The 13,638-nt window shown below is 37.4% G+C and overlaps 1 protein-coding gene across 4 annotated transcripts; it reads right to left on the bottom strand.

Annotated features, from left to right (window-relative positions):
- Positions 1-788: 788 nt before the first annotated feature.
- On the bottom strand, positions 789-13,263 carry LOC106135923 (far upstream element-binding protein 3). Of its 4 annotated transcripts, none has more exons than XM_060951134.1 (17): positions 13,043-13,263; positions 12,650-12,774; positions 11,767-11,930; positions 11,170-11,308; positions 10,831-10,978; positions 9,816-9,944; positions 9,213-9,389; positions 8,462-8,592; positions 8,135-8,210; positions 7,604-7,763; positions 7,002-7,162; positions 6,257-6,400; positions 5,554-5,695; positions 4,916-4,942; positions 4,164-4,330; positions 3,725-3,910; positions 789-2,138 (listed from the first exon to the last, which is right to left on the bottom strand). In XM_060951134.1, the coding sequence occupies exons 1-16, from the start codon at positions 13,124-13,126 to the stop codon at positions 3,728-3,730; spliced, it is 2,157 nt and encodes a 718-aa protein (XP_060807117.1). In that variant the 5' UTR covers positions 13,127-13,263; the 3' UTR covers positions 789-2,138; positions 3,725-3,727. The 4 variants fall into 4 exon arrangements, with proteins under 4 accessions (XP_060807117.1, XP_060807118.1, XP_060807119.1 ...); XM_060951135.1 differs by having other exon boundaries at positions 9,228-9,389; positions 13,043-13,262; XM_060951136.1 differs by lacking the exon at positions 4,916-4,942 and having other exon boundaries at positions 13,043-13,262.
- Positions 13,264-13,638: the final 375 nt, after the last annotated feature.

The following is a 13,638-nucleotide window of genomic DNA, read 5'->3' as shown; positions in this document are numbered from 1 at the left end:
ATTTTGAAAGCCCCCTTTTACCAATAAATATGCTTTTGAATCAATTTTCGAGCTACTCGTATATCTGATTGTATCCTTATCTGATTTCCTCACAATGGTTAAATCATGTTACGAATGGGTTAATATAAGATCATAAGTGCTTTTAAATATAGTAACCAATAAAATAGATATTAACATACGCAATTTATGATCAACTTATAAATATGTTATTTAAAACATTTCCTAAAGAAAGTAAATGCCTACTCTAATATACTTACTAATTTCTTCAATACTTATCCCAGATACACCACAGGACTGGGTCACTCCGCCGGCGAAATTATTATGTTTGTATTTATAATGTACCGAGGTCTCGCACCTTTAACAGACCGACAACATCAAGGCAGATAATAGGAAAATGATCACATAACATGACATTAAATAGGGCATACAAAAAACAGTACAATACATAGTACAAAAATATCAAAAAATTATACACAGTGTGTAGAAAATTGTATGAGAAATCATATACTGCCGATGTCTGCCGGTCGATATACTGTGGAAGGTACATGGTAAGATAAAGCCATAGACATAATATCAAATAGACATGTTAAATAGAGAGTTCTACACGAAATCAATGCAGATGACAATACCTATCGGAAAGTTCATATAAACGAAATAAAATGATCATAAAAATGCACATATCACCAAATGATTAAGGTTATAACAGTGCTGTAATATTTCAATAGGGTCACTTACCTCGGGGGTCTGTGAATAGAAATCATAGTTAGAAATAAAATGAACACACGATATGTGAATAACATACACTTTATATCTTAAACATAATACAGGTTGCAATCCGCGGCCACAGCGACGAGTTTCGAACAATTTCGAGGAATGTACACAGGTTTACATTACCTTCGGAGTCGTACACTATGCCTAACTCGGTTTACCAAAGCTAATTTTATAAGACGAAAAAAATACATATTCTAAATATTTTCTCAATTTTACAACCTATTCATATCCATGAGAATTAAATGTATCCTAGGTATAATCTGGAGTGGGCGTGAGATTTCAGCTTAATTTTATCATTTTGAGGGCACATGTAATTCTAACAGCGTACCGTCGTATACACACAATAGTCGACATGTCACAAAGTACCAGCCACTAACAGTGCATTTACCTCGACTCCTTAGGGCGACGAAGTGTTTCACTATTGTTCCGTTCTCATACGCTCCGTGGTACCTCGTTTCTTACATCTTTACAAGCAGTGTGGCATTCTAGTTATAACCTGGACAAATTTTTAATAGACATTCAGTAAGTACATGAACATACACAATCGAAATAAACGAGAATTTACCACACAGCCGTTATAATAAAAGCAAGTTGTTTAGAAGTAATCTCACAATACGACAATCAATAAATATAATCATGTTTAAGGAATATTTTTGATATGTGCCGTGAATAAATCAAGTGTAGGTGTGCCTAAATTTGCAAGGCCGCAAAAGGTTAAGTGGAGGCAACGCCGCGATATTAATTTGTAAGTAGGTCTTATACATTTTATTTCCTGCCCCCTCTCGAACCTTTTGATACCATTTCCGACGTTAATTGAACCTTAGGAATGGACCTGAAACTGATCCGAACATTGGCTTTATTGTATTCAATATATCTTGCGCAGTTTTCTAATCAAAAAGTAAAAAAGAACGCTCAGATAAGTTTTACAAGAAAAAAAGTGCACAATTTTTAAAACAAAGCGAATAATCTCTACCAGTTCGTTGTTAAGCTGCTTCTTCTTAATATCTTGCCGTCTCTTCCATAGAACATCAATGAAGCCAATGTATTTTTACTTTACAATACGTCTTACAAAAGTATAATGTACGATGTTATATCAGATTGTTAGGCATTTATATAAAAATGCATTCTCAGTTAAAGTAAAATATATTGATTTAATAAAACAATATCCTTGTTTGACTAGACATCGAAATTGGATAATAAATACATAATAAGATTTGACTTGGGCTGATGAAAAAAATAAACAATGTTTCAGGTCCATACAATTATCGATTTTAATGGGTGATTCTGTCTTGAAAATGTCATTTTGCTTAACATAATAGTTAAAACTAAATGTCGTCTTCCTCGGGTTGTGACGGTGGATCAGGACTCTGCAATCAGAACAAACAGACATGGCAAAAACGGGAAAATAGATATTTGCGGCTGATATAGTTGTATTTTTTCTGGAATGGTAGTTTTTGTACGTTTATTTGGTAATACGTTCTCGTGAGCAGGCAACCCCGGCACTGGCCTATCTGCAACACTACATACACTAAACAACTGTAAACATTGTATAGCAGTGTCAAAGGGCCGTGCATTAAGTGATAATGAGACATTTTGTGTACAAGTGACAGAAGCTAATCTATCAACTAAGTTATCTATGTTAGTTTCTCTCATGAATATTTTTTTTAATTACTAGAAATTGTAGTTGGCAAGAACCTTTCTCTATATGTCGTCTCGAACAACTTTTATTTCATTTCTCACTTATTTTGGAGACTACCTTTTTATTTTTCACTGTAGCCAAATAGATATTTTTTGCTAAACGATCTGTAATCTTTAAATAGACGACTCTAAATTGTTGGTCTATTTCACATCACAACAATTTTTTATTTGTTAAACTGACCAGTGTCACTATAAAAGGTGTTCACGACATTAATGATTTATTGCTAAAAACAAAGACTTCATTTATAAAATTCCATGCTCTTACATATACAGATACAGTAAAATTGTCTACTTAAAAATACGATGAGCCTCCATCAGCTTCATAGCTCTAAAATAAAGCAAAAATATAAAAGCACAATATATAATATAAGCTACTTCGTCACTTACACACAATAATCTACATTACCCATAATACCACAGCGTTACTACTAAACTACAAATATGATAATCATAATTTTCAGGACATATCTGTTTTGGCATGCAAACTGAAAAAGAATATTTAAATTAACACATGCTTTTATATATACGCCTGAAATTAAAGATTAATAATCTTATACACCAATACCCATAAAAATAATCAAAAGACATGCACACATTATTTCAAAGACTATATAATAACAACAGGTATAATTATGCCTAAAGTGAATAAAATGTTCTAAGCACGATATAAAAATACGGTAACAAGCTGTATAAAGGTTGCAAATATATATATAAAAGGCGGTAATTCCTGCTCGTTCTAACGCGTTACTACTATTTATTTTATAAGAAAATTTGAACACTTATTGACGTTACCCAATGTATATTCACAAATCGGAATAAATATTTTTTAGATCATTTACTTAAAGAAACTGGTATGAGGAGAAACAAGAATGGTAATGACGCTTTCAAAATCGACTACTTATTTTAGTTCAATCAATTAAGTAAATTACACAGACATCGTTAAACATGTTTCTGTTATAAATTCAATTTTTGAAAAATGTTAAAATAACATGTTTAGAAAAAGTTTAAGGACTTGGGTTTGGTTACAATTTAGCTTATTAATTGGTATTTTGATCTACGATTGATTTACCCAATAATGTATGAAGTAAACACTAATACATTTCGCGGCATAAAAACCCTATTCATGCAGCGAAAAGGGGTCGTCAATAAGCGTACAGATTGAATTCCATTTCTTTAGGTACAAAATGTATATTTTTCAACAAAAACACTTTCAGTACCTAAATAAATAGAGTAGAGCATAAAACAGGTGACTCACCGCTCACTGCTGCTGGTCGGGCTGAGCGGCGGCCGGGTAGGGGTAGGGCGCGTACCCGGGGTACACGGCGCCCGGGTACACCGGGTACTGCGGGTAGCTGCCGCCCGCGCCCGCCGCGGCGCCCGGCGGCGCGCCCGGCGACGGGCCCGGCGCCGGCCCGCCCGACGGCTGCGCCGCTTGTTGTTGCTGCGGAGGGAATATCCTATGTCAAAACACTTGTTTCGAACAAAAAACGGGATCGAAATTCATTTAGTTGTAATTTTTAATGGTAGTACATACATATAATTGCGACTTCATCCCTGGCATATCAATGGTAATTATTATGAGTACATAATTTTTTCGCAGTGTCTACCAATATGAAACCTGTAAAATACATGTTGTATGAAGCATTCTTTGCAATAAGTTGACACGAATGTCTAATAGTTTCCCAGGGCTTTACCTTGAGTTTGATCTGCGCCTCGATCGCTTCCGCCTCCTTGACCTTGCCGATGTTGCGGTAGTACTCCGCCCACTGCGCGCTGTAGTCGGGCGCGGCGCCGCTCGCTGCAGCGGACGCCGGGGCCGCACTGCCGCCGGGCGCGGCGGGCGCCGGCGCTGACGAACCGCCTGTTCGATATTCAAAATTCAGATGAGAAACTATGTGGAGGAGATTCAAATTTCGTATTCATTTGAATTTGGAACTAAACAAAAGATTTTTGCATATGACGTCGCCCGATCGTTGTATTGGTGTAGGGTCGTGATATGCCCGGACACATCGGTATTTCACGATCAGGCCATTCTACATCAGCCATCCATACCGTTTGAAGATTTTCCCAGCCATACTAGGGAACATTGTTTTTATACGATGTCCAAAGATTTTGAAACGGAAAAGCAGGGAGTCGTCGTTTTAAGTTTCCTGGACGTCCCCAACTTGAATATAGGATTGTGTGCATAAATTTTTGTATAGAATAAAACATTTTAAAAGAGCGCTCTATTTGAACCCGCGTATTGAATTGTCCGCTGTTAAGAGCGAGATAGCAGGATACAGTTTTTTTTAGGATAATCTTGTAATAAGATCATTTTATTCTTGAGTTTTCATTAGGTTTGATTCGTTGATCGGTATATATTTCGGTATAATATATAATATGGGCAATGGAACTAATAAGAGGTGGTAGAAATGTACCAGCATAGTGTATTTTACTGAACACTCACCGTGAGGACTTTCCGGTTCTTTGCTGACTATAAAACAATAAAAAATGTACCATGAATAGAATGCATCATTGAACATTATATGAACTAAACTGGTCAACCTCTTTATTAAATAATATATTTCGTCATCTCTCTTTCGACCAGTTCGCAGAAACAAGAAAATAGAAGAGACAATAGATTACGGCACAATGACATATCAAGTTTCGTGAATCGCGACCGCTTGAACTTTGTTTTCCCTTGAACTTGTAAGCTAAATACGTTTATAAACCTGTTTTTTGACTCTTAAACACTCCATGCGATAAATTAAATTAAATCATTCAATGGCTGTTTCTTCATTGTTGTGATCAGACAGACTGGTTAACCAATGAAAAATTGATCTGCATTTTGGATCACAGCAAACAATTTACCGTTCATACTTTACATTCTTTACGTGTTAGCTGATTACTGGATCTTTCCATTGCTGAGCGCCGCCCAACTTCACATTTTACAACAACAATATAAATTTAAAAGAAAAAAAATCAATACACCCTTGTTTTAGTCGTTGTTGCTTTGCTTGCTGCTCGATGGCCTCCTCTCTTGCACGCATCCCATTGACCGGTAGTAGTCTATCCATTGTTGTTACAACAACACTATAAACTCACCCTGTTGTTGTTGTTGACGTTGTTGCTTCGCTTGCTGCTCGATGGCCTCCGCCTCTTGCACGCATCCCATTGACCGGTAGTAGTCTATCCATTGCTGGGAGTAGTCCGGTTGTCCAGTTGAAGGGTTGATCGGCATTTGTTGCTGGAGACAAAATTGTTTTATAGAATTTCCCTATTGTCAAAAGTATGAATATTCTTGTAACAACAATTCTTGTAAAAGCTATTAGGATCATGGTTCAAGGCGCACCCCGGGCTTCTTTCAAGAGAATTGTGAATGTAACTTGGACTAAAGCCAGGACCCAAAAGAAAATGAACCAGGATTCAGAAGCAGAAAAGAAGGTAGATCACAAAAGAAAATTTTACAAAGAAATAGATAAAATTTTCATATTTTATTTTTTCTGAAAATTCTCATGAATGCAAAACCTAGTGCATAAGTCAGGATCGAATCGGGACCATGGATCCTGGATTGGGTGAGTCAGGTTTTTACACGAAGCAATTCTCGCTGACCTTCGCAACCTTTGCAGGGTAACCTAACCCTTGTTAGATTTATCATGGTTGCTCAATTGACCCAGTTGCCTCCTTGGTTGATGTTTTTCCTCACCGTAAAAACATCCTGCTTGGAACTCGACGCGGTAATAGAGGCGAATTTGCAGTGAGTTTAGTTATAGGAAGGTTGATGTGCAGTTGAGTGTACACGTGATACCTGCGGCTGCTGGTTGGGCTGCAGCCAGTGCGGGTTGTAGCCCCAGGCGGGCGGCTGCGAGCCGCCGCCGTAGAAGTCGCCGCCGCCCGCGCCGCCGCCCGCCGCGCCGTTCCCCGGCCCGCCCTCGGACACGAAGTTTATCGGCTATGAGAGAATAAAGGAAATTTATTTTTACATCTTGCATCATATATGTACATACAAACATACATATTGTCACGTCTATATCCCTTGGTAGACAGAAAGGCCACGGCTTAATAATTAAATTGAGATTCAAATTGTGACAGGTTGTTAGCCTATCGCCTACAAGAATCTCAAGTTTATTAGCATATCCTTTAGTCGCCTTTTACGACATCCAAGGAAAAGAGATGGAGTGGTCCTATTCTTTAGTGCCAGGACCACACGGCACATATTGCATATATTACTGAAAAATATTGAACTCAAAACCTTATACTCACTCCATATGCTACTTTTTATTTGTATAAATTTTTAAATACACAATTACATATACTGAAGTGAAGTACACAACACCATTACAACTTTTTTGTCTTGACTTAAAACCGAACCAGACTCCAAGTGTGACATAAAAATAAGGTAAAGATCATCACCATCTCTACTTTACAAACTAAATACTATAGATACAATTTTTATGGCTTTTTAACATACAAACATGTGATTAATCTCTAATTAGAACATGCAAAGATGACCAGTGAACTTCATCTAAGTTTAGGAAATCATTAAGACATACCATGTTGACTTTCTCCATGATGAGCCGCTTGCAATTCTCAACTGCCTCGGGGTGCCCTCGGATGTAGAAAGTGCGGTTGTTCCTATCTGAACCCGTGGCCCGGCGGTCCACTTCACAGTGCGCGCCCGTTTGAGCATTAATCTGTTTTATTACTTCGCCACCTTAAAAGATAAAATTATTAAATCATGGGTTAAATTAAATCCTCAATCAATCTCAACCTATGGGTTAATTTATAATCTTTGTTGTGAAGGAATGTGTGAATGTGAAGTAATGAGTTTTCTCTCATACAAATCTATTTTTATTTTATCCTAGGCTTATAAACTTGGGATTCTTCTTTTGGCGATGGGCTAGCAACATGTCACTGTAGCCAATCAGTCAGTCTTTTCAAGACTGTTGGCTCTGTCTACCCCGCAAGGGATATAGACGTGATTATGTGTATGTGCAAATCTATTTTAGAATGATTTCCCAAATAATTTTTCCTCCGGGGTTTCAGGCAGACTAGAATAACACATATCTTTCTATAAATGTTGTAGGAGATTGTTGAAAAGACAAAGGCGTTTAGTACAAAAAAGTTCCCAATTGTGATCAAATTTGTTTCTGACCTCTGCCTATGATGAGGCCGCACTTGAGGTTGGAGACGGTGAAGGTGACCCGGATCTCCTGGTTGTCCTGCCACTGCTGGTAATCCCCGCGGTCTCCGTTCCTCTGGCTGGAACCGCCTCTTCCTCTGCCGCTTCCGCCTCTCACTTCTTGTTCTCTTCTCTGTAGGAGAAATATAATATGTTTATTTCAATAATAAGAATAGCTTTAGTTAAAATAGAAGGCAACTTAAAGACAAAGTACCAATGTCGGGTGGAAACCAGGACAGTTGCTTAAATTAAAAAACTAGTTTACATCATGTAAAGCATAAAGGAAAACAGTGTTATGAAAAATATAACTCGAATAACTGAATGATGTGGAGTTCTACAAGAGAAAAAATTGTAAATTACCACTGGTTTTAATTGATTCGGATAATCGGGATTCTACTGTATTATTTCCCCCCCATGTCTACAGCTTATTGTCGGCAGATGAATCTAAGAATGAGTATTAGGCAGTACACATACATCAGAATACATTTATTAAATAATACTTACATTTACACTAGAAATAAGGTCCTCGATCATCTGTCGCGCCTGTTCAACTTGATGTGGCTTTCCTTGTAAGTAACACCTACAAATATATTGTTTTTATAGTGGGAGATCATAAGTTTTCTTACTTGAAACATATATAATTTTTATTGTATTTTAGTCTAAAAGAGGCAAAACCAAAGAAATTATTCTTGCTCCTTGCTAAAAACATAGGCTACTTTAAACGCGGGCGAAACCGCGGATGAAAGTTAGTGACATCATGGCTCTAAGGGATATTTATTAATTTATTTGCCATCTGTATGACACAGACAAAAGAGGATTCTTTTAACTTACCTCTTGTCTCCCGGCCCATCATCCCTTTCCTGGTGGAATTGAACCCTGCACCCAGTCTCCGCCTGAATCTTCTTAATCATATCACCACCGCGGCCGATTACCACACCTACTGCAATCTTTGGCACTAGCACCTGATAACAATCAAGGGTGATTAGATAATGAAATATAATCAAATGCCTACAACTAAAAATACTACTAGTCAGGCAAGTTGGAATTGGTGTAAACTGACAATTATTATTCCCCATAACCATATGATGAGAAAAGGTCATGCATATATCACATGAGATGCAATAGGAGTTAAAAATGCAATTTATTATCGGATTCATTGTTAGTTTTTTCGTATCAAATTTGTTAGATCCTTGCACCATATTCAATACTGAGCAAAATTAAGTGCTTGGTCTTAGAACTATTAGTAAGTTAAAGCATTTGTGTGGTTCACCATATAAAGGAGCTGATTATTATATATATTTTTTAAATAAAAAAACCAAACCAGATTGTAAGCGAAGAGTATGTGAATGTCTGAAATAGAGCCAAAACCAAAGTTTGTTTTTGATATTGGACTGACTGCCACAAACGACACGACGTATAATTCTCTCGAACAAATCTATCAAGTCATTGGAAATACCAGCATAAATTTCAATCAAGAAAACATCCAACATCTTCACAAAAACAGCTTCACACAAAAAACGAAACCTATAACCCCAAAATCCCCAGCTCCATTACACGGTGAACGCCAAAGCTGTTGATTTACTTCCATCCCCTCTACCTCTGTAGAGTTGGCGAGGCCGTTGCCGTCCTGCGGCGAGTACGCGTCGTCGTACTGCCGCGGCGGCCCGCCTTGCATGTCCTTGTCCGAGAGCAGCTCAAATACTAGTTGTTTCGCGTGCTCCACTTTGGAGGGGTCGCCAGATATGCGGAGAGGCTTTTCCTGTTGGAATAATTAATTTTTTTTATTGTTTTTTTTTTGTTATCAGGCATCGAAGGTCCAATGACACATTTATGAAGGACTTTCAGCCAGATTAAACTGGCTTTTTGAACCAGAATTTTTCTAAAATATTCATCTCCATAACAAGGAAGTCAAAGCTTTGCTTTTAGCATGTATAATAAGTAGGTAGAGAAATAGTGCTGTCAAAATGTATTCCCTCAACTTTTAATATCACTTTGTATAATTAAGTGAAATGATGGAAGCTGTATGCTTTCACACATTTTTACCAAATTTACTAATGGATCAAACAACATTTAATTTTTTTTTAAAAGCAATAGTATTCATTTCCTTCTTGTAAAAGGAGGAGCAAGTAAAAGATACATTTTCACTTAATATGGCAGATGAAGAAATCTCCAAAAATGTACTCACATATTCCGTGTTAGGCCCGTCCTGTATAACCACCATCTTAGCTCCGGACTGCTCTTGGAGCTGCTTGATCGTCTTGCCGTTCTTGCCGATAATAAGACCCACTTTGGGACCGGGCAACATAATCTCTTCCTGCATCAATATATTTATGTTATTAATAATTGACAATGGCAATGGGAATGACGATATATTGACAGAATGTCTTGTTTATTTTTATTTAATTGACATGTCTATGGCTTATTTTCTTCAGTATTAAACCTCAAACGTTAAACACCACTTAGCCATCTCACAATTAGCATTTATTATTAGCTTGAAAGAAAAGACGAGTAGAGAATTAAAAAGAAGTAAAGACAGGTGAAAAAACGCCGTTATGTAAACAAATAAATGAATTCAGTCATTTCACCAGTTACAGTTATTATTACCAAAATTTGGAAAACAACATATTTTTTGTACCGTGTGGTTCCCGGCACCAATACAAAAAAGAATAGGACCACTCCATCTCTTTCCCATGGATGTCGTAAAAGGCGACTAAGGGATAGGCTTATAAAATTGCGATCCTTTTTTTTTAGGCGATGGGCTAGCAACCTGTCACTATTTGGATCTCAATTCCATCATTAACGTGCATCCAGCTGAACGTGGCCATTCAGTCTTTTCGGGACTATTGGCTCTGTCTACCCCGTAAGGGATATAGACGTGTCTATATGTATGTATGTATGTACATATTTTTTTTATCTCTTGATGACAAAGTGCAAGAATGACAGCCAATAAAATTTCAATAAATAGAATAAATACTCTATAATGCACAAAAATCATAACATAAAAAATTATCCTATACTTTAGCTAATATAATGTGTGTAAAAGGCAGCCTTATCAAATTATGCAATCTCTATCAGGCAACCACTTCAAAACACAACAGAATATATAAAAAAATAATAGATTTTCTAGACACAATGTCATGAAAAATTGAGGGAACTGACCCTTGAGCACATGAGAAGAGACAAACCAGAGTATTACTTACCGTAGTGGCGAGTCCGCCTCCCCCTCCTCCTCCGCCGCGGGGCATGGGCGGCATGCTGCCCCCGCCCCCGCCACCGCCGCCCTGCGGCTCAAACTGACCTGACGCGTTCTCCCGGCCACGGTGGTTCACTATCTGATTCACTAGTTCCCTGGGCGATAAATATTATGGTGTTTTACTAGTCTGGTGAAGAAAACAATGCTGAGTGCCTTTTGGAGAAATTTTACCTTCTGTAAAAGGTACTCAGCATTGTTTTTTCCAGTTCATTCAGACAAAATTCAGTGATACTTCCTGCAAAATAACAGATCTAAATTCATTCAGATAATGCATTTCTTTACTCACTTGGCTCTTTGTATTGCCTCCCTGGAGCCGGTGAGCGTGCAGACTCTGTCCGGTTGGCCGCCGGAGTCCGGTGCCATTTGTATCTTGCAACCAGACTCTGCTTGTAAGCGGGTTATTTGTTCTCCACCGCGTCCTATTACTGTGAAAATTATTATTTTGTTTAATTTTGAACATTTAATATAACCATTTAGGCAAAAATCAAGAATTTTATTGAACATTAAGTTAAAACGAAGTAGGTTTAACTTCTCTTCTTTGTGTTATAGAATACTAATTTAATGATGGTACTGACAAATATTTTTTTAAAACTGTGTCATTTTACTCAAAGTGTTGGAGGCTGTAATAAACGTCGCACTATGATGAGACTCTACAACCCAATAGCAACCTGCATAAGGTATGGAGAAATTTAGTTGCATTCAGAATAGTTTAACTAAACATATTGAATTAAGTCAATGTAACACATTTATGTACACTGGTTTTGAAAAGTTATGAATTGATAACTTTACAAGGTGATTATCAATTAATAACTTCATAAATTGTTATATTTTAAGTTTCCTAAATCACTTTTACATAAAGTGAAAAAGAGACTCTTAAACTTACTAAGTCCAACCATTTTGTCGGGCACCCTGATAAAGTCATTGAGTGTCTGGTCGGGCATCCCGGGCGGGCCCGGCGGCGGCGCGGGGGGCTGCGCGTTGTTCCCGGCGATGCGCGCCGCCGCCGCAGCCGCCGCGGCCGCCGCTGCACTCGCTGCTGCTGCTCCGCTACAAAACAAACCTCATTATTAACAGTTTCTTAAAACTTATAGTAATCGACTTAATAGGATTGGGAATGACTTGTTGTCTTGATCAGGTGGTCAGTCTATTTGCAGTGTCCACTTGAGAATTTGGCCCCAGCAGCAATTAAGTCTTCGAATAATGTGACCTGCCCATTGCCAATTCAGTTTGCTGAACTGAGCTAGCAGCTCAGGTTGGTTATTTTTTGTTCATCTACAGATCACCTCATTTGATATTCAAAGAGAAACACCAAGCATAATTAACTATTGTTTACTGTTTAGGTGTCCAATTGAATTAGAGGTGCTTCTCTCCTTGTACAAATCATAAAATCAATGGATACTTTAAGGTGATGTCCTAGCACCACCTTGGACCACAAATGCAGTAATATAAGATTGAGAGGATGCAATTTAAAACTGATCCAGTCTGCACAATGGCCACAAGTACCTGCAAGAAAGAGCCCCTAAAGGAAATAGAAAGCCCCAAGAATACAGTTCAGTTATAATGATCAGTTGTTCTTTCTTATGTAGTATCCCACCCTAAATGACATTATATAATAAAAAGTTGACTAAAGAATTTTCCAATGTATTGCAGTGTGATATCCCACATATTAATTTTGACTTGGCTGTTACATGCATGGTCATAAAAAGGCGGGAACAAAGAATGTACATCTATTTAAAATTGAAGCTGAAGTAAATAAAAGAACAAACCTCATTGCTTGTTGCTGTTGTTGTTGTTGATAAGAATTGTCAATAGAAGCCGTTTTTTTCGGTATGGGGTCAGCAGATCCTCCTTCTTCCAATGGTCGTTTACCACCTACAAGTTTAGCTGCAACCTACAGAAAAATAATCTTATAAATCTAATGTAGGCCAAAATTTAGACTGTCTGTGAAAGATGGGTCTTTTTGTATCAATAGACACGAGATTAAAAGAAACGATTTTATGTAGGTTAAGTAAAAGTGAAAGACGTTTTGTAATGACAAGCTAAAAAAATTGACACAAGCTCATCCTAAGCAAACAGAATCATAGAAAAAAGGTGCGATATTACAATTTAGCGAAATAATAAAAATGGTGCAGAATCGCTGATTATGCAGAAAGACTCACCAATCTCGCACGTTGTAGAGCATTCGCATATCCCGGCGTCTGGCTATTATTTTGAAGCGTAGCCATAGAAGGATAATCACTCATGTTTGAACTAATAAACACATTCAATTGACAAATACGCGAGCCATCAAAAAAGGATCTTGAGATCCAAAATTAATTTGTTGGTTGGTTTGTCTCGCACAAGCGAGCGAGGAAGACGCTGACTATAGACAAGTATAGACGAGCGGTGAAATGAATTTTCAAATATTTTCAAACATTTTTTGACTAGTGCTGGAGTGTCCCTAATAGGCACACTCCACTGCAGTTCTAAAATAACTATTTACATATGTTAAATAACCACATTTTACAATAAACATTCTAGTTTGTTGTAAAAATAATGAATATTAGTGAAAAATATATTGTCTATGGTCGTATTGCTGAGTTGCATTGCGTTTTGTTTATTTTCTGAAAATTATTTTCTAGTTAGCGACGAATTTAGCGATATTAAAGAATTCAGGTTTTTCGCTATCCCACGAAAACTGTAGTTTTTGCCGGGAAGAAATTATATATCCGTGATATTTCATAAAGATTTTTGTAATTCAGTAGATAACCAGTGA

This window comes from Amyelois transitella, chromosome 24 (genome assembly GCF_032362555.1).
Source record: "Amyelois transitella isolate CPQ chromosome 24, ilAmyTran1.1, whole genome shotgun sequence".
Classification (NCBI taxonomy): Eukaryota; Metazoa; Arthropoda; class Insecta; order Lepidoptera; family Pyralidae; genus Amyelois; species Amyelois transitella.
This window is presented reverse-complemented; position numbering and strand designations above follow the sequence as displayed.

Coding starts and splice junctions, on each gene's coding strand:
- LOC106135923 (XM_060951134.1), bottom strand. CDS start 13,126: ATGAGTGATTATCCTTCTATGGCTACGCTTCAAAATAATAGCCAGACG. Junction 12,775..13,042: donor CTCTACAACGTGCGAGATTG/GTGAGTCTTTCT, acceptor ATTTTTCTGTAG/GTTGCAGCTAAACTTGTAGG. Junction 3,911..4,163: donor AGGCGCAGATCAAACTCAAG/GTAAAGCCCTGG, acceptor TTCCCTCCGCAG/CAACAACAAGCGGCGCAGCC.